General features: G+C 40.5%; 2 protein-coding genes across 5 annotated transcripts in view; one reads left to right on the plus strand and one right to left on the minus strand.

Annotated features, from left to right (window-relative positions):
• Positions 1-21,769, plus strand: part of stim1a (stromal interaction molecule 1a) — a 39,301-nt gene extending 17,532 nt beyond the window's left edge. Inside the window, exons 7-14 of one of the 4 annotated variants that reach the window (XM_080771620.1) lie at positions 1,589-1,766; positions 7,722-7,899; positions 9,462-9,629; positions 10,239-10,339; positions 14,368-14,606; positions 15,566-15,646; positions 16,455-16,863; positions 17,346-21,769. In XM_080771620.1, the coding sequence (XP_080627746.1) occupies positions 1,589-1,766; positions 7,722-7,899; positions 9,462-9,629; positions 10,239-10,339; positions 14,368-14,606; positions 15,566-15,646; positions 16,455-16,863; positions 17,346-17,868 (1,877 nt within the window). In that variant the 3' untranslated portion in view covers positions 17,869-21,769. The remainder of the gene's footprint in view (positions 1-1,588; positions 1,767-7,721; positions 7,900-9,461; positions 9,630-10,238; positions 10,340-14,367; positions 14,607-15,565; positions 15,647-16,454; positions 16,864-17,345) is intronic. The other 3 variants (XM_080771622.1, XM_080771621.1, XM_080771623.1) reach the window with 3 other exon arrangements.
• The window catches only part of chrna10a (cholinergic receptor, nicotinic, alpha 10a), a gene marked incomplete at both ends in the record, with an annotated part of 303,976 nt that overhangs the window by 28,438 nt on the left and 253,739 nt on the right, over positions 1-21,799 (minus strand). The gene's annotated exons all lie outside the window — the stretch shown is intronic.

Here is a 21,799-nt window from a genome sequence, read left to right on the forward strand (position 1 = left end):
TTTCCAGTAACTTTACTGTGCTGCTCCAACTTACTGTTGAAGTTCTCTTGGCTCCCACTTACCTGTGTTTGCTCTGGATTGTGTAGACATGGCTACAGGAATATACAGGCTCCTCTTGGCAGGTCTTACTCTTTGCAGACGAGCCTTAAGGCCTAATGATGTTCACAATTCACATTACCCACAGTGGATAAATGAAAATGGAGCTTTATGCCATGGAGAGAGATGGTTTATGTGGTGAAAGTAGTCAAAGGAGGAATTTGTGTATTTTACTGTAAATAATGGTCAGTACTACCGGTAGTCATTTATTACAGTGCATGTCCTCTTTGATCTTAACCAGATAGGCAAGATGTATTCCATCCCAAGAATAAAGCCAAGTAGGATGTATGTATATTGACAAATTTTGTTTGATGTTATATACTCACATTCAACACTATCCAGTACAAAGCTCTAAATTGTAAATAATGTCTAATAAAGTGATTTTTGTATTGGCAACTCTGAAGGCTATACTAAACTTTGGAGAGATTTCAGTTGGTGAGGCAAGCAACAGGTAGCCTACTTAGTTGCGTGTGGGTGTTGCACACCAGGAATCGACAGCTTGTAGATGCTGCTATTTTCAGTATGCAACACCACCACCAAGCTGGCCAATGAAGTATAAAGCTGTTTCTCCTAAAACTGATTATCTTCAAAAAACACTCTCCGTTACCAGATAAAAACGCCAGATGTGAATATGTTTTACATAATACATGGTGCAGTAGTAATGTGCCTCATTGGAGTTGACCACCACACCAAATTGATGATGATGATATCCGTGTCTTGATTTTGGATAAAGGGTACTGTACTAAATCCCAAACCACACCAATGATTTGCCACGCAACTCCTTGCAACATGCAACTACTTGAGACGGAAACGGGTATTGCACTAGTTGTAGAACATCCCCTCCTAGTCTAACCTCACATCACCAGGTTTCCCACCGCAGAGGAGAGCCTGGTATTCTCCATGTAATACTGTTTAGATTAGAACAAAGGGAAAAATAATTGTCTTCCGGTGGTACGTTCCGGTTGGCGCCACATTGTTTTTGTTCCCCACATGGACTGTCTGTACCTTGACTCCCAGGAATTGAAAATCTATGGGTTAAAAAATAGGACACCATTGTGACATTAACAACATTATGATATTAACGCTTCACTTCCAAGCTATTGGGGGGGCAACAATGAGAGTAATGGTTTAACTTTGAGTCATTGCCTCTCTTGTGTAGCAAAATGTCATAATTCCCATACTTGTTTGTCAGCATCAGTTACCATACTAGAAATAGATTGTGTTAAGCTGGCTTTAGCTTGGTCTTTTAGTTTGGCGCCCTCTTACTCTAAGCAACATTTGCTGTACTACTAATACCTTCTATTTCCATGACATCTGGACAGTTAAGTATGATGAGCAGAGGCCATAGCAAAACCGTTATTTAAATGCTCACTGGTGAATACAAAGTGTTCCTAGTTTTTCTTTTGCTCACATTTTATTTAGGCAGTTTGAGTTTCTTGGTACATACCATGATACCATACTAAACACATGTCTTCTATTTGTCCGCCCCCAGTGAATAGACATAATCACTTGAAAGACTTCATGCTGGTGGTGTCAATAGTCATCGGCATGGGTGGCTGCTGGTTCGCCTACATCCAGAACCGCTACTCTAAGGACCACATGAAGAAGATGATGAAAGACCTGGAGGGTTTGCAGAGGGCTGAACAGAGTCTGCATGGCCTACAACAGAAGTGAGGCTTTTTCCTACCATGCACAATACAAGCTTCTTGCACCCCGACCACAAGTCTTTTACAAATGTGTCACACACATTTTATCTTTGCACATCGTACATTTAAAATGAAAAAGGGAAGACGCACGAACTACTGGCCATGAACAATGCAAAAATAATTGCGAACGCAGTGAGGAGTTGTGGAGATTTGTACAAAGCGGGCTACTCCTGAAAAGTTTAGAAGCCAATCGTAGCCAATCATGATGGATTATGAGAAATCAAACACATCACATGACTATGGAGAGCATATGTACCGACTTGCGTGATATTTGGATAAAATCTGAAGGAGTAATATTAGAAAATGTGTTTTATATATGTCGGCCTCCTGGTGGCGCTATAAAGAGTTGATGTGAAACATTCCAGGAAAAGTTTTCCTTGGCCTCTAGGGAGTGTGCATACAAAGTTTTACACAGATCCAGTTAGAGGTAAAAACACTAATCGGCCAGTTATAGCACCACCATGAGTTGAAAATGTTCTTCCTCGGCATAGTGGGAATGTGCATGCACAATTTCACGGAAATCACACGATATGTTCATGATTTGCGGCATTTTGTTTGAAACTGAGCACTCCTGTGAACTTTGGAAGCCAATCTTAGCCAATCAGGATGGAGTCTGAAAACACTAAGACGCGTTTCGTTGACTGGCTCTAGAGAGACTGTGTACCAATTTGCGTGATGTTTGAACAAAATCTGGGGAGGCGGCCTTTTTTCCGACAGCATTCTAGCCGACGGGGCAACGATCCGATCCGCAGCGGGGGGACATTCGCTGCCATGCGAAAAAGCGATGGTCCGACATGCGCTGCTCCCGTGCTTGCGGTTAGGGTTGGGTTAGGATTGAGGTTTCGGATCAATATGCTGTCGGAAAAAAGACCTGCACCCCAAAATCTGTAGGTGTTCTGTCCAAAAACTTGTTTTCCACAAAGTGGCCTCCTGGTGGTGCTACAAGAGGCCAATGTGAAAACCTTGTGGCAGAGGTTCATCTGTGGCATTCAGGGAGTGTGTGTGCAGAGTACGGCTGTGATCAAGCCAATGGTGCCGGACATTAGCTATCCACAGACGGACGGACACACACGGACGGACGGACGTGCAAAACATACTCTCTCCCCATGCCTTCGGCCTGGTGGAGACAACAAACGGCTACCATTGTCAATGTTAGTATTTCTGAAATATGTGGAGCTCAGCTCATACCCGTGCTAATAGCTAAAACTTGATCAGATTTCACAAAAAGTCATGTTCTCAGAGAAGATTGCTTGAAACAGTTGCATGTAGTGAAAGCGGTGTACCAGCCTACCCTTAGTATTTAGTTATAATGTTGTCATAGCAACGTTCACAGATAGTTCATGTACAGAGGCCTATTCATCACAAAGAGGAAGTTAAGAACTCGTGTTTGGCTGTAAGAACAGGACTGAATAATTGGCTGGCAAATGACGGCACACATTCTTCACTGACTGCATTTTACACAGATTTGTAGATTTAATACTTCTTAAATTCGATCCCAGGCTGTATGCAAAGGGCTGAGCTTCCTGCATCAGCTGATGCATCATCTCTCATCCGATGGCCATATTATTTATTTATTTGCTCCAGTTTACAGTTAAGCATATTGTCGCTGTTGGGTTGAAAACCTTGTCATTACAAAACTGTTACTTTTCAGGAAATGGGGGGGGGGGGGGGGGGTCTTGTTTTCATAGAACCCACAAACAGACTTAACCACTTTTAACCTCGAGTCCCTATTTTAGGCATGTCGTTAACTCAACTAAAGTACAGTAGGTGTACATATCCAGAATATTTGCAGGTCATGTGCCTCTAAATCTGGCACGGACACAAACTATCATTTATTATAAGAATTGTGTACAGCAACTGCCATTTGTAGGACACAAAATATATTTTCGGGCTTCATTGCCTGTGCAAAGATAATGGCCATGGAGCAGCCATGATTTTCTTTCTTTTTTTTATTTATTTTTAAACTAGTTTTATAAGTTTGTTTTTCGGCTAGAAGACTGACAATACAAATGTTTGTCTGTTAACTCAAAGTTGAGTATGACTCTGGCTCTGTGTCCATACCATTATTAGTCTCCCTGTGGTATTACATTATGTCCCAGGCAGCTGTTCTGTGTGTGTGATCAAACTGCCTCTTGACTACAGACCAACCATGTCAGTGTTGCACCAGGACAAGCCAGGGAGGTCAAACAATCCCTCTAAAAAGACTGACAGGCCAGTCTATTTATTTGGCTCTGGTGTTTCATGCTGAATCTACCAAAGGATGTACTCATGCTTGCTGATACCAACATAGAAGTGTATTGCCTTCGTTCTTAGCCATGGCCCATCCTTATCTCACTGGAACAGACGGGGACAAGTTGTTAACATTTCCTCTTAGTGTGCCCTTTGCCACGTCATGTCATAATGCTGCATGTCCAGCTCCACTTTGTCAAGTCATCAAAAGCTGTTGGTAAATTCAGTTCGATGTACTCCGCTTTTAGCTGCAAGTTAGATTTAAATGGACATCCCCCTATAACCTGCTGTTTTGTATTACCATTTTAGGTGGCTTATTATGACTCACTGTTCTCCTCTGCCGAGCGTAGCCTTGGAACAGATTAACACTGTGCCTCCTGACAGGCAGGGCAGTGTGACAGTATGTGCTGGATGTAGCAGGTCCTAATGCTCTGCCTGTTTATTGACTAAAGTATCTCTGGATTACCCAATAGTAACCGAACAACTTGATTTGAATATATCTCTAGTGGATAGGACAACAATGATGTACATTACTTGGTTTTAAATAGTTTGGGATAACTTGAAAACTCAGATGTAGCCCATGTTTGCAGTGATTAGACCAGTAGCCCACATTTTACCACCATTTTTAATGCATTACCTTATGCCTCTGGTAATTTAAATGTCCTTAATGAGATCCTCTTATCTGGACAGTCAAGCAGTGCAACTGTTGAGCCTCTGTAAGGCATGCATTTGGTTATTCATTATGTGGCCATGGCACAGAGGCTGGCATCGCTCCTAGAGTATTTGTCAGAGAGAGAGAGAGAGAGAAGGGGGTTGGTTATGTCCTCTGTCTGTAGCTGTGCCTTTCTTCCTGATCCCTATTGCCAGCTGCTCGCTTTCCAGACCTTCAAGCATATCCTGTGGCCATATCAAGTGGCATGGCCTTGTCACGCCCTCCCTGTTGGGAGACAGTAGGTTGTGGCATTGACCAGAGAGCTGTATTGCATGTTGCTTCCTGGGTGTCTTTTATGACACAAGCTGGTGTGAAGTATAACTGCTTAACATGTCAGCACTCATTTCCGGTGAGATAGATTATGTGTGGTGTGCACACAGACAGGAAAGGACTGTCTCTGTCCCCTTGTCAAATTGCAAATACTGCTGACTTCTAGACATTGATTGGCTGTGTTCTCAACATCAATAGCACACGTTGAATACAAAATCTATATTTAAAACCTGCAAATGGAACCTTTGTGTATTTGTTTCAAACAATAACCCACCACTGACAAATCTGCATCTGCTTGTGAATCCTGCCATGCAGAGCAACTGAAAAACCATTTAGCCTTCCTCCTAGCTAGCACATACAGGCAGAGCTGATGAGCCTTTATGCAGAGAATGACAGAGGTCGGGGTCGAAGGCATTAGCAGGACAGTCCTCCACATTTTCCACCCTCTGCCATCTGGATCACCTTTCATTGGGCCTCTGCACTGCTTGGCTACCTCAGCCTCAATGATGGCTCGACAGGAAGTGTTTACTGCTCCCTAGTGTCAGAAAAATTACATAATTATTTTTTATCTTACCTGTTCTCTGGTCCTGAATCCCCCTTCCCACAACTGTTGATAGGATTTAAAGGCTGAGGACAAATTTAAAACATTTTAAAGAAAAACGTAAAAAAAATGAATTCCAATACAAACACAAGTACTTAATTATTTCATACCGGCTCAACCAGTTAAGTGTGTACATCCAGGTACTCCACCCAAGTATTTTTTCCCAGCTGAAAACACAAAGTGCTCTTCTAAACTAAAACACTCATCATAGAGCACTTGAGGGTGGAGAGCTTTTTCAGTGATGACTGTGACAAGTCAGCATTCCGAATGTAGCCTGGCACTAATTTGGCTGTAAATGAATGAGCATCTGTCCAATCATAAACAAACACAAAAAAACATTATACGGGTGTCCAAAACTGACAAAAGACTAGATCTCTTTCAACTTCAGTCTGTGTTGGACTGAATTTCCAAATCGTGTGCTAATTTGAGATTATATGATGAGAATTAGGTTGTTGTGCCAATCACAAGAGTCAAGACGGATAGAAACTAAGCTAGTTAAAGTGCAATGACACTTAAGTAGAGGTTTGGGTTGTAATGTGTCACAATGTAACTAGTCCAACTGTCCAGCTACAAGTGTGACTTTGAGAGATGTTTTACTGTGCTTGCAGCGGTATCTATCTACACAGCCCACACCTCTAGGAAAGTGTCATTGTGCTTTAAAACCCCATTAAAGGGACACTTCACCCTTTTTGCAAAAAAATATATGTTAATGACGTTTAGAAGCTTTAGATCACTTTCCTGGGGGTATTTATGTGTGTAATATGTGGTTTTAGATATTTTAGATTGTAGCAGTGAGCCTGTTGTCTCTGATGTCATGGACACTGGTCTCACTACCTTCCTGGACTACAATTCCCATAATTATTTGGTGCACTGCTCCTCCTTGTGGATAGGGGGAGAGCTGTCTTACTGAGAGAACATGTAGTCCAGGAAGGAAGTGAGCCCAGTGTCCATGACATCAGAGACAACAGGCTCACTGCTACAATCTAAAATATCTAAAACCACATATTACACACATAAATACCCCCAGGAAAGTGTTCTAAAGCTTCTAAACGTCATTAACATATATTTTTTTGCAAAAAGGGTGAAGTGTCCCTTTAAGACCTGAGGCCAATGTCACTTTACTGTGAGCTCTCTGCCAGCTGATCAAAGCCCATTGACTTCTGCACATTAGCCAATGATTCCGGTATTGCAGGTTTCTTATTTCTCAGTCGCATTTCTTGCTTAATATGCAATAGAAGACAATACAAAAAATGCTGCAGCATTGCCCTTTCAGACTATACATCTGCAGTAAGAAAAAGTGGTGAAGAGAAGTGGTGTCTGTGAAGCAAGCAACCAGTGTATTTTCACGGATCTAACGTGCATCTCTTTAAAAAATAAATATATATATATATATATATATATATATATATATATATATATGTATATATATATGTTTATTGTTTATTGGTAATAGGTTTCAACAATTTAGTACAGTTTGAACATACCATTTTTTTCCCTCCCTCACCCCATCCCTCCCCCCAGTTATCGTCATCATTAAAACAATATAAAAAAATAACATTAATAATTGAGTACAGACATACAAAAACAAACATACATACAGACATATGATATAAACAGTAGGATACAAAAATAATAATTTAAGCACAGATAACAAAAACAATATAAATAACAAAAAAATAAAATAAAACAAAATAAATACAATTATGAGTTGGGTTATTCAAGTTCAAAAGATAGTCAGTCACAAGTTATGTTGGAAAAGATTGTGTTCGGAACGTTGTCATACATCACCCTCTATACACAGTTCTATCATTATGAGAAAGCAAAAAACACATAGTATTGATTCAATTAGTCTGTCGGAAGTACTCTCAGATTCTCAAAGTAGGTAATAAATGGTTGTCAGCTAGAAAATAACCTTTCTGTTGAACCTCTAATTGTAAACTTTATTTTTTCCCAAAAATCCCATAATATCCTTAAGCCACATAGCTATAGAAGGGGAATTGGGGATTTCCATCACAACAATATTCTACGTCTTGCTATCAGTGTGGCAAATGCTACCATATCAGACTGTTTCTGAACGTGCATCTCTTTGACCCCTGTGTCTCCCCAGGCTGCAGATCGCCCAGGAGGAGCGTAGCACGGTGGAGGTGGAGAAGGTGAACCTGGAACAGAAGCTGAGGGATGAGATCAACTCTGCCAAGCAGGAGGCCCAGCGCCTGAAGGAGCTGCGTGAAGGCACCGAGAACGAGCTGAGCCGTCAGAAATATGCAGAGGAAGAGCTAGACCAGGTAACGCAACAGGTGGTGACTGTGAGTTGCGCTCATGGGTACAGACGGGTTGCTGTACAGTTGGAAAGAGGGATTGTACAAGAAGCCCAGTTAGGAAATAGTAACTTTGTGTAGTACAGAGCTAGAATAAAATTCTCCGAGTAACCGAATAATCTGTACCAGTTTCAGCTATACAGTATGTTCAAATTGAAACGTTCAGATTGGTATAAATAAAATACACCTACTCATGAACTAATTTGCCATCAGGGTTTTGGCTAGCAAAGAAACAGCACTACCCACTCAAATAAACAGATGATAAACAATGGGCAGTAAATATCATGCGAACACACTGTTAAAGGAGCGTTCAGTGATTTGGAAAAACCCTGGTCCGCCCCGGTAACAAGATGTGCACGTGCTACAGTGGGGGGACACGCAACAAGCCAACAGCACGCATACCAAGGCCCACCCCCACTCAATCATGATTGGCGGAAGGCCCCTTTCTATCCTGATTGGATGACAGCTGGGCCACCTAGCCAAAAACTAAACCGGGTTTCTTTTTACCTCAGGGGTTAACTGGGGACAGGAAGGAACTCCTTATATGGTCAGCACACACTATAGTAGGGAGGATTATATATATATATATATATATATATATATATATATAAAAAGTGATATTTGAATTAAGTGAAATCACTGAATATACCTTTTAATCTGCATTTAATTAAATAGATGGTTTAAGAAAATAATCTAAACACATAATGGCAGCAATGAGATGGATCCAGGCACAGTTACTGAAGAAAAGGAAGACCGGGAAGAAGACGATTAATAGGTGAATTTTAACAAGAATTCAGAACAAGAAGAATTAAGTTTACACAGAAATGCCTACTTGCGGTGATGCAACCACTGAGCCACTATGGCACCTCAATTGACAAGCTGTGGAAGAAGAGCAAGACAAAATAAGAATACGAGGATAAAGAATAATACGAAGAGCAGGAGAAGAGCAAAAAGTTCACACAAAATATTTACACCACTCTGGCCTATAACTCGCCTTTGATGACACAGGCAACCGCGAACACATTGCGCCAAGAAATCTGTGGTTTGTACATTAATGTCTCTCTCTAGAGATGGAGGTGCTCTGGGCACACAGACAAAATAAAAATCCCCCAGGTGGTTCTGATTCTGAAGATCCTGTGTTACAATTTGTCACTTACTGAACATAACTAATAGTTCACATTTCACATGAAAAATCTGAGTGGTGTACTTAATCATTTCTAATAGGTGACAGTGGCCAGAATGTTGCTCTTATTTGGTCCGAGAACCTCTGAATTAGACACTTGGCACGTACTGGTGATATATTATTTAGAATGTTTAGAAAGCAGAGGGATACAAATACTTTTACATGTTCCTTTTAAATGTTCTCCTTGAAAGTGGAGGACCAGAAAGCATTTTAGACGCATCAATTATGATGTTGTAACATTTTATTAATATCATATAAACATAATGTCCATTACCTTTGGATGCACTTCTACTGTCTGTCAGAAGTTTTTAACCCTTTCATTCTTTTTGAAAATAATTTGTTATAGGTGCGCATGGCTCTGAAAAAAGCAGAGAAAGAGCTGGAGTCACGGAGTAGCTGGTCACCTCCTGACTCACTTCAAAAGTGGTTGCAGCTCACCCATGAGGTGGAAGTGCAGTATTACAACATCAAGAAGCAGAATGCTGAGAAACAGCTACTGATAGCCAAAGAAGGGGTACGTTCATATCTTTAAAAGGGAATTCACTAATTTACTAATACATTTTTCAAGATGTTTTAGAACGTTGTAATTTATAATATAATGCATTCGACAGACTCTATTCTAAATCCAGAGAAATATTAAATGATAATGGCATCAATAGTCAAAATGTGATCCACCAAAGGGAATGCAACGAAGGATTAAAATCTTATGTGGGTCGACTATTATTTCTATTTATAGTTGCCTTTTGTATCTGGCTGACATCAGTGGTTTGAGTGTTATTACTGACATTTGTGGCCCCTAGGGAGAGCTGTTTATATGGGGAAATACTGACTGGTCTTAGATCATAGGAATAATATTGGGTCCTACATTCATAATAACAATCGGATGTGATTCATCTTTTAAACACTTGAACCCCAGCATCCATATTCTGGAGGGAATATTCGCCAAAAATAGCCGGTCCACAAGTTTGCAATGCATTCATTGTGAGCTTGAAGGTTGGCTATTTTTGGTGTAGATGGGGGGGGGGGGGGGGAAGCGTAAAGGAACAGTTACTCAAGTCCGGTTCTCTAAGACTAGAGAAAGATTAGAGATGGAACAGAAGGTAAAATTGTCCTGCATTTATAGGCAGAGAAGATAAAGAAGAAGAGGAACACCCTGTTTGGGACTTTCCACGTGGCACACAGCTCCTCCCTCGATGACGTGGACCACAAAATCCTGTCAGCAAAGTAAATATAAGTTTTATCACAAATGTTATATTAATTGACCAAGACACCTTGTTTCACTAATGTTTCACAAATTTGAAAATCAAAATAAACAAGTTGCATTATAATATACCAAAAGCTGCCACCCCTGGCACCCCCTGTATGGTAAAAAAGAAAAGTTTAAAGAAAAGAAAACAACTAAACAAGCCTAGGCTATGGATCAGAGTAAGGTATAGGGCTGCTATATTACAGTGGCCTGGTATATTTTACTCATGGGGTGTAATCGAACAAACGGAAAGGTAGGAGCGCACACCAGTAGTGGGGAGGTGCTGACCGCAGGAGATAAAACTATGACTGAGAAAGGAGAGGCCGCACAGCTCGTAGTCACGATGCCATCAAATTATTTATTTTTCTTTAGGGAATGACATACAAGGAGGTACACCAGATATTTATAAAGATTCGGACAAGGGATCAGGGAGTGTCCTCAATCAGGCCAACACCCAAAGTGGGTGATTGGTTGCTGGAAAGGCAACAATAACTTTATTTGTACATCATATATAGAACAATATGCAAAATGCAAAAAACGACATCAAAATGTAATGGGTCAGTCAATAGAAAAATATGTAATTATGTATAGAACTGCAAAACAGTGAGAAGCCTACATTAAAAACATATAGAGTATAGAATACAAAAATTCAACAATCATCTCATAGACAGTATACAACCCAGATCCTGTTTCCTGGTTGTATGACCAATAAAAGGAGAGTTAAGTACACCAGCAGAATAATAAACATTAAACACCACTAAAGTGGAGACTAAAGTGTGACTCATAGGGTGTAAGCACACTTGGGCGTCAAGGTGTGGAAAAAAGCTGCTCGTGGCAGGCGTCTCTTCCTGGTTTATAGACAGATTCCTGGAAACTCTTGCCCCCGTGGCAAGTGGAAGCCGCCCGCAAGCTTCATTTTCCATCCACAAGCATGGGCGGATTTAGGGGGGGTGCAGGGGGTGCACTGCACCCCCTGGCAAAAAAAAATGATTTTCTTTTTTTTTTTTTTTTAACTTTTTTCTTAACTTATGGCTTCTGACTGTAGTTTGTAATCATCTCTCTTATCATGATATGATGACTCGCTGTACGGCTGTAGTGCATGTGTGTATGTGTGTGAGCTGCTGTACTACCTAAATAACTCATTTTTAGGGGTTAGGGAATTGTTAAAACGCTAAAATAATAAAATAAAGGTTAAAAAAATCGCGCACGCAACGCGTGCGCGCGGGAGTCGCTCGCCAAGCAGTCGCACCCCCTGGCGTCAAGTTCAAAGTCCGCCTATGTCCACAAGCTGTCTAAAAACCAGGAAGAGACGCCTTGCCGCTCGCGGCTTTTGGCATCTTTGTGACGCTGCAGTGTGCCTGCACTGATAAGGTTTCTACAGGGCCAGTTTATTGCACTACGCAGACCACACATATTGCGTGGACCCCGAGGCGTGGGGGTTCTGCCGTCCCACCGCTGGCAGCGTGCGCTTCATGTGCGCGGGAGGTTCCCCCTGCTTCAGCTTTCCTGGGAGCCCCCAGATTGTTATATCCGCCACTGGGTTTCTATTGACCTGTTTCCATTGTCCCATAAGCTTTTGCGGTTTTGTTTGTGCATACCTTCCTGTTGCTGCTGTGACCAGTATTGCCAGATTTTGCGGCCAGGGCTATGAAAACAAGCAAAATGAAAATAGCAGATCTACAAGCTCACAGTAACACGTTGTGAGGTTGTACATCTGTCATTTTCAAAAATATTGAGAATAAATTGAAATATTTTGTATGGGGGTCCCTGGCACAAAATATTTCCAGATGGATGTCTGTAGAGTGTAGACAATTGACGTGAAGAAATGTGGGAACCACTGGTTTAAACAACATTAGGAAGCAAGCCCAAATAAGCAAGTACTGTACACTTTAGAAACAAGCCCAAATAACCAAGTACTGTATACTTTAGAAACAAGCCCCAAAAATCACAAGCAGCACCTACCAATATTTACAAGTAACTTTACAGAAAAACAAGCCAAAGGTCGCTTCACTGGCTGAAGGAAGTGAAGCACACACACAAGGAGGTGGATACAATGTGATTGTTCAGATGACAGCTTGTGGGTTCCAGCACTAGTGACTGCAAGCATTGTTGCTTGAGGTCAGAGTGTTCTGGAAACTGATCAGAATAATACGTTTCACAATGCAGTAAACTGTTACTTGAGCAAAGTTCTAGCATGGCTGAATCCCTGTCTGTCAAGCCTCTGGAAAAATGTATGTCCACTTTAGTCCATATTTTGTATGTGAAATTTCTTTTTGAGAGCTTATAGATCGGCTATTCAGACTTAATTTTTGTAAAAATTTGTTTTGGGGCTTTTATGCCATTTATTGACAGAGAGTAGACTGACAGGAAATGGGGAGTGACACCCCCGGCCGGCTATTCAGACCTTTATTTTTGTATAAGACTTAAAGGGCTGGATTTTGAAGGTGCGTTTTACCATGTGGTAATACATAAATTGGCCTCGCTCTGCGCACAATCGTATTATGAAAGCCTTATCGTCCCGTGTTGAACGCACACACATATGGAATACGACGTTGCTGAATATTTTAGCATTGTGGGAGTGTCCATATGTTAATTATTTTCGCTTTGCGCAATTTGCTATTAAGCCCCTTGACCTGCGCATAACGATTAGACGTGGGTCTAGGCACCTCATAAACGCAAAAAGAATTTAAAGCACTGTTTGATTTTACACTTGAGCGGCTCTGGGACGCTGCTGGAGTGTTGCCAAGTCTGTTTATTATAAGCGGCTTCTTTTTCTGTAAAGTTGCTTGTAAATATTGGTAGTTGTGGTTGCTTTTCTTGTTTCTAAAGGTTTCTCCTAATGTTGTTTAAACCAGTGATCCTCACACAGCACATTCCCATGTCAAGGATCCCCAGATTAATGCATTTGCCCAACTTAAGGACGGCTAATACAAAAATGTAATTAAAATGTTACTTTTGAAAATAGCAGATCTACCAGCTCACAATGAATCACATTCATTCATTAAAACTATGAACTCTGACTGCAGGCGGATATATAATGATCATTATAACAATGTGCAAGAAAATATTTAAATTTTCTTTATATTTGTGGACAATCAAAATATGTTTTTTATTTTAATGTGGTGTCATTAAAATTAATCTGGATATAGCAGACTCACTATCTAGAAAATAAAAACATGGCACTTCATTTAAAATAGGTTACAGACCCCTGTTATATGCGCTTATTTTGGGATTATTTTTATAGACCTATTTACTTGTTTCTATGAGACATGGCAACAGCCAGCAAAAGACGCATCCATTCTTTTTGAAAGGTTGAGATTAGAAACGACCATAATTATTTCATTTCTCAACCTTAAAAATAAATAAAAACATCTCCATAATCCTTGAGAGGTTTGCTTTCATACGCTGTATCACACTCGATCCAAGTCTTCTTCAATAAAATGCTACGAGCGAAGACCATACCATCACGGGCATACGCACCACGCATTCAACTCATTACTCATTTCAAATATAATATAATTATAATTTAAATTAAAATATAATTTTACTGGTGTTTCTCAATAGAAACAACTTATTTTGAGGCATAAAGGTGACAGCATGCAGTGCAATAGGAATAATTAACCCAAATGTGACAAAGTCATATGTCATGTCTTCTATGGTGCCAGCCTGAAGAAATGTAATAATAACGATCCCCAAAGTGCGCATTCCGTATGTGACATCAGCTGACTGGTAAAGAAAATAGTACGGACATGTTGATTGGGTAACTCTCAAACACGCCTTAAACACTCCCATGACTAATTCAAGGCCGTTTTGCGCACTCCACGGGGTGTCGAAAGCGCTTCTTAACATGCTTAAAATTGCAATATGACATACCTCACGCCCCCAGCTCATATTACTGTAATAGGTAAAACGCACCTTCAAAATCTAGCCCATTGTGGCCTTTCGGTCCATTTCCAATGCCATTACTAATTTCTACTGTCTGTAACCTTCTCTGTCTCCCCTCTAGACAGGCCCTGGGTGAGGTGACTGCTGCTCTGAGAGAGAGGCTGCATCGCTGGCAGCAGATTGAGTTCCTCACGGGGTTTACTATTGTCCACAACCCAGGGCTGCCAACTTTAGCCTCGGCCTTGAACCTCGATCCCAGCTTCATGGGCGGCAGAGTTGCTTCAACACCACAGCACTTCATTATGACGGACGACATGGACGACATGGACGAGGACATGATGCCGCCCGTACCTCTGCAATGTAAGACTTCATACGAATCGGTCAGCAACACTGTGGGTCCTAGCAGACGAACCCTTAAACACACCACGAGCCTACTGGGGAAATCCAAAAATAAGTTAACATGAAAATTACTAAAACAACAAATCATTGCCTGAATGTATCACTGTTGTGTGTGTGTGTGTGTGTGTGTGTGTGTGTGTGTGTGTGTGTGTGTGTGTGTGTGTGTGTGTGTGTGTGTGTGTGTGTGTGTGTGTGTGTGTGTGTGTGTGTGTGGTCATATTGTAATATATAAACTGTAACTTCACAAAATGTGTTTTTGTTTTGCTTTTATCTCAAGCTGACTGTATTGTTATGTTCCATTCTGGGTCATTCTGTGCTTGACACCCAATTAAGAATCGACGATGGGTTTGGTGGAACCATGTCCAACAATGACTATGTCCATGGAATGCAACTTTGATAAAATATATGCGTCTTAATGACAACAAAATGTTTGTGCTGATGTATTTCTCATGGTTGTGTCCTAATATGTGCTCCTTGGCTTTTGTAAGCCAATTAAGGTAGAATGCAGCATGGATTATGTATGCAATATCTGATATCCCAGTAGAGACCCGTACACCCACACACACACACACACACACACACACACACACACACTATATATATATGATTTCTCACACATTTAATACAATTTGTGCCAAACTATTACATTTAACAAATTGTTATTCTTTACAAAAACTATATTGACTGACATTTGATTTTTACAATTCCATTATGTATTTTGGTCAATACTTGGGTTGTTATGGTAAAACTTGCCACAAACGGAAGGATGAGGAAAGTGAAACCATTTACAACCACAGTAGTGAGTAAGTCTTTTTTTTTAATCCTCACTGATTACACTCCCTATTTGACTTCCCTCCCTCTCTCCCTCCATTACTTTTCTGGTCCTTGGCTTCCACCACTGTGGCATTGGCCAACGACAGATTCAACCTGGTTATCGGACCGCAGAGCCAGTGACCTGTGGTCTGTGGGTTCAGACCACCAACCCCTGTGGAAATACTCTGGTTGGCCATTTACTGTATTCATGGTCGAATGCCGTCCTGAGTTCGGCATCCTTATCTCTTACCTTGAGTCCTTCCTGTCAAAGCTACGCAGCACCTACTTCTGCTATTAATGGGACAAGGCCATGTAGATGGAAACGGCTGAAAGCAAATGCTAACTAAATGCTGCGTTCATTCATAACACCCCTGACCTTTTTTCCACTGCTTGCTTTGATTCCAAATCTATCCACCACCCTCTACACAACACTCTGTACACAGTTTATTTTTGCAAGGGTATCATGACTATTTCTTTACTTAATCCTTTTCCTCGCAGATGCACTTAACAAGACAAGCAAGACTTTCCCCCTTTCAGTACTGTCCCCAAAGCTCTCTCCTTATGTTTTATTTGTTAACCTTTTCCATAATGCAGTGGCACACATAAGACTCAAGTGTTGGGGTTCTTCAAATCTTTGCAGTCTGCAATATATTACAAATTATTAGCCATAATCAATTGATATTCCTGATCAAATCAAAACATTCTTAGATGGATTTGGCCTTTAGCATATTGCTCTCAAGATATAGAATGACTCTGTGGTGACAGCAAATCTTCCTGGGGTCCATAGAAGATGCATACGATATGAAAACAGTAGTACAAAATATGACATACAAAATAAAATGCAACATGATATTAACAGATGTGCAAACCATAAGCTTTAAAGAAATCAATCCCAACACCTGATCTTATCACTGCTCTCCCATTGTCTCCCATTTATATTCAATGACGTTTAATGTATGAGTAATTGTTAAAGATGCTGTCATTTCGTGCCCACAGCTCCCAGTATGATGTCCCTGCGCCAACGCCACACTGACCCCCAGCTGGCCATGGGCTCCCAGAGGTTGGTAGAGAGTTCTCTGTTGACGGGGCACCAGGGAGAGGGAACCCCCTACCCATCCCGCTCTAGGGTTACCTTGAGACAGTCATGTAGCCAGCCTATTGGACAATTTGAGGCTTTCTCTCTGCCTTCCCTCTCCTCGGCTGTTTCGCACCCTTCTATCATCTGCAACTCCAACCCAAATCCTCAATTTCCGTCTTTCTCATCCTGCTCGCCCACCTCTGTGGGCATTGGTCCTCATTCCGCCCACCTCTATCACTCCTCTTATTTCCAGCCCTTGGACACCATCCCTGACCAGACATCTCCAGATGTCCCCAAAGCGCGCACCACGCGTAGCAGCAGCTTCGGGTATCCATCTCAATTGTCAACACGCATCGCATGTGCGTGGATGTCGTCAACCCCACCCCATCACTTATTGAGATATATATATATATATATATACAGTATGTGTATATATATATATATCTCAAATTAAAAAATCATATGGTTTTCCCATCTTTCTGTGACTGTTTTAGTGGCCTTTGGCATTTGGTCCTGCTACCTTTTAAATCAATTTTATTTGTTTATTTTGCGGTGCTTTCTTGAGTTTTTCAGACTTATGGTGCCATCTCCATCCATGTATTTATTTCATTTTACATTTCATCCCACTCCCCATTTTCATGATCTCCTCTGTCTGCACTGCACTACTAACAAGTGTGGTGTTCCAATGTCCACAGTTTTACAATAATGGTGTAGATAAGCCCCGGCATGCAATGGTTTAACTATTCTATTTGTGAGTATTCATACCTTTTTAATCTTTTCCCTTGCACTTCTTTTATTCTCTGTCACAGGGACCTAAATCGCTCTGATTCAGACTCCTCCTTGTCCCTCTCCCAAGTTGGGGATCGGCTGTCTGCCTACAGCTCCAAAGGCCACCTGGTCAAGCCCACCTCTCTCATGCATAGCTCTAGCTCGTCCCACCGTATGGACGAAACCACCTCTCCACATGCCTACACGCCCAATGGTGGGAACCGGATTCATGAGGGAGGAATTCAGGGCGAGACAGTCCCTGAAAGCCCCATACTCATGAAGAAGGTGTATAGCATAGAGAAGTCTGCCAGCCTGGGAGAGATCAACAGTATGTCAATGTCCGAGTCTTCCCGCTCCCTCAGCCCTAACTCTACTGAACCCGACACGCCATCGCCTACAGGACAGGCAGGCACCGCCGGAGCCAAAGTCAGTACCCGAATCCCACAGCTCTCCACTAAGAAGAGCCCCCTGGAGGAGGACAGTGGCTCAACAGGAGAAGACACTGACTCCACAGCCAGCCGCAAGAAACACACCTTTAAGATCTTCAAGAAACAGAAGAAATAAGGGCTATGAACTACAAGTTGTCAAAATACGGTTTGACTAACTTCTTTGTTCTGTTTTTGGAAAAGTCACCTATTGGGATTTAGTAATGGTCAAATGATGGCAATTTGTTGCCGCTGTGTCATTTTGTAGGTACCTCCTCTGAGGAACTGTGGGAGCAACCAACTGTTATAACTCTTTATTTTGTCAATGTTCAATATGTGGGTAATGGGTGGGGTTGTATATTGGAATGTAAAATGCTATTTATTACGCAGGAAGTGGTGCCAGTCTCTCAAAGGAAAACAAGACTACCGGGTGGATTTTTCTCTTGTACTTCAGTCTATATCAGTTTGCATGTCTTCACCTTCGTTGAATGCTCTTAGTGCTTGCTTAATGTCCTTAAAACATCAGTAACCCTTGAGCTTACAATCCCAAACTCAATTCACACATTTCTTTTCACAGACTTTGTTAATTTCTTATGATGAATACTTGTTTTTTTGTTTAGTTTTTAGCCAATATTTAATGTGCCATTTCCCCTCCTGCACAGAAGACAACTTTTGTTTTTGTTGGCATGGGCCTGCTGGTCAACATGGCCTGGTAAACATGGAGTATACTGTATTTCTGAGTAGCTGGCCACATGTGAACACACTAGTTTGCTAACTTAAAGGAGCCTATTATGCTCATTTCCAATTATATTATGTTTTAATGTGGTATTCCACTAGAATGTCTTTGCATGAATCACAGTTTAAACGACTTGGTTTAATAACCATGTGGCTTCATGTGTATCTCAGATTTCATACAGTATGGTCTATGATGCCAGTCATCTCCATAATTTGTGCAAAGTTTCAGCCCAATCCGACCTCCATTGACTTCCAGTACGAAATTAAAGCTATAAAAAGTTACATTTGAAAAATGTAAAAACTGAATATTTGGGGATTCACCTCCTTCGTTTGACTAACGGCAACGTGCACAAGAAATGTGGCAATGATCGGTTCAAAGATTAACTGTGGACAAAGAGAGACCCGTTCTAGAATTTGATTTATCTGACATTCAGAGCTGGGTGAGCTCGATTTTAATGAAATGTGGGGGGTTTCTGTGCCTCCTAATTGTACAGATAAGTATAGCTCAATCGACTCTGCATTCATGGTTGTACTGTAACTGGAGCAAATTACCATAGAAAGAATTCCATCACAAGATGACCAACTCATCTTGAAGTAGAAAATAAATAACTTTGAAAACTGAGGATTCAGAGCAGTCTAAAGCCTGAGTGGCTTAAATTATCATTTGTTTACATAATTTAAAACTTTGAACATCTTACCTTGTAACATTATGTAAGGAATAGCATAATAAGCCTGCTTTAAATGTATAAGTGCCCTTGTGTTATTGAATGGAGACCGACATTTTTAAATGGCCATTCGCACATGACATCAATAATATATTTGGTACTTTATTTTTAAATGCAGATTCACAGGAAAATGCACATATATTGTTTGTTAAATGCTTGTCACAGTTTTGAACGTTGGTACAGTAACACATTGACACATAACGTGTTTACAACTAATTACCTTACAAGACCAGAGGGCAACAATGTAAAAGTGGCTTTTTTATATTGGGGTGGTGTCACATGTGTGTATATGACCGTGAAGTTCATAACTTCACAGAGTTAAAAAAGACCAAATCGGGCACTTTTGTTGTGGAAGTGGAACCTACTGTATATACAGTACATGCTTTTAGCAACAACAGCAAATAAGATGAAATATTGGCCTTTCTCCTATGAAATCTATGCATCCATGGACCTTTCGGTCCATAGAATGTTCCCGTATAACAGAAATTACATTCAAAAATGTTTCTCGAGACACCATTTTGGTACAGAATAGATTAAGATTGAATCAATGAAAACTGGTGTGATATTTGTATTCATAGGCTACTATAATCCTCCCTTTCACAAAAAAAAACTAAACCACGTGAACCCTATCATGCCTATTCTGGGCATATCACAATAGGTGAACATTCAGCAAAAAATCTGCAAACTTGAGAGAATTGGTGAATATTTACAGAATATAGCAGATTGTACAAGTTTAGAACACCTGTATCACATTGAGACATTTCGCTATTAGCGTACAACAAGGTATATCGGGTTTAGTGTAACACTGGAGCAATAGTGGATATGGAATACTTTGCAGCAGTCAGTATTGATCCGTGAGAGGAGGGGGCTGATGAGGGCTTAAGAATGTGTAACTCCCACTGAGTGAGCATGAGGGGCATATGAAACCCATATGTTTTCCATTTACATAATACACAAAGCTCTGACTTGCATACAGATCAGTAAAAATAGGCAAAACATGTCAAATCTCGTCCTGAAATAGTGCAAGGTTGTATAATGTAGAAATGGCATCACAGATTAATTAAATAGATTGCATGTAGTTGTAAAAAGCAAAACATTTTCCATATCTATAAGCTGCAATAACTGTACACCAGTTTTATTTATTTTTTTTGTTTTCATTTTTGTTGCCGTTTCAATTATGGAAAATATAATTTATATGTAATTACATACCAATATATAGAGGCCATTCTTAAGTTGTGCAAGCAGATGTTAAGAGACCGTGCCTATCATATAAAAGTGCCAAAAAACAGTATTTCTTCACGGTAGCCTTTTTGTTCTTGCTTTATATTGGATAAAGTATGAAGCAAGAACAATGTGCTGTCTGTGTGAATATTGCCTACCATTGTATCAGGCCAGGTATGTGTTGAGGTCCTTAAACACTGAACAAAAAGTGACCAATTATCTTTTCTTCTTGAAGATGTGTTCACTTATTACTCAAAAGAAAATATAGGATATTATATTTCCTCAATAGCCAGCAGTACAATCTAGGCTTTTGACCATAGGTATTCACCCCTATAATGCTTACCTATAAGAATCAGCAAGTGCACACATTGTAAAGATCCACAGTCTTCAGATTACCACAGCAAAAAATATTGTGGCATTTATTTCAGTTTGGTGAGAACAGAACTATGCATTGGTGATAGAGACTATTTTAAACTACATAAGTCATAGGCACTCGCAATACAGTACACACCTGAGTGTTTACAAAACCAAAAAAGTGATACTGTTGACATAATTGATACAATAAACCATTGTCACATCAGCCATATTGGTATGAAATGTACATTAAAAGGGTCTTACCATAATAGGTTCCATTCAGGTCAGAAAGTCAGGGTGCTGCTATTGTGCAGAGCCTTAATTAGTATCATTGGTAATATCTCCGTTTACATGAATATTTCATGTCGATATAGCTGCCATGAAAAAGGTCTATTGTGGGTGTGTTCATTTAGGTGTTAATGTGGCCAGCAATAGCATGGACAGCTCCTGTGTAGTTAGCTTCATGCTGGAACCTAAGGCTGGAACATACTAGAACATACTCAACATTATTAGCTTGAGCTTTGTTTACCTGTCAAAATGTCTGCTGTGAAGAGGGCCCATTGTGTAACAGATGGTATGGATGTAAAACATTTCTAAATTGTTTCTTTAGCAGACAGGTGAAATCACATTTTCTACTGGTACTTTGAAATAATGTAATTTGTACATCTTTTGCACGACAAAGCTAATTGGACTCTGCTCTCAGTGAGTGTGTGTGTGTGTGTGTGTGTGTGTGTGTGTGTGTGTCTGCCTTTCTGCTCCAGTACAATTAAGTGTAGTAATATAATGCATGTCATCTGCTGTAACAAAACCTCTACTGGCTGGGTTAGGGGAGTGGATCAACTGGATCATTCTACTCCCTCCACCCGGTGTATTTCTCTATTTCTCCTTTTGAGCTTCTATTTATGAATACATATATTTGTACAGAGACAATAATTTTGCATCTTCTGTGACGTTATATACTTTTATGGCACTTCTGCATGATAGCAATAAACTATTTTGAATGAATGTCAATCTGATTTGTTCAGGGAAATTATG

The sequence above is a fragment of the Protomyctophum bolini genome, assembly GCF_963924005.1.
Source record: "Protomyctophum bolini genome assembly, chromosome: 9".
Lineage (NCBI taxonomy): Eukaryota > Metazoa > Chordata > Actinopteri > Myctophiformes > Myctophidae > Protomyctophum > Protomyctophum bolini.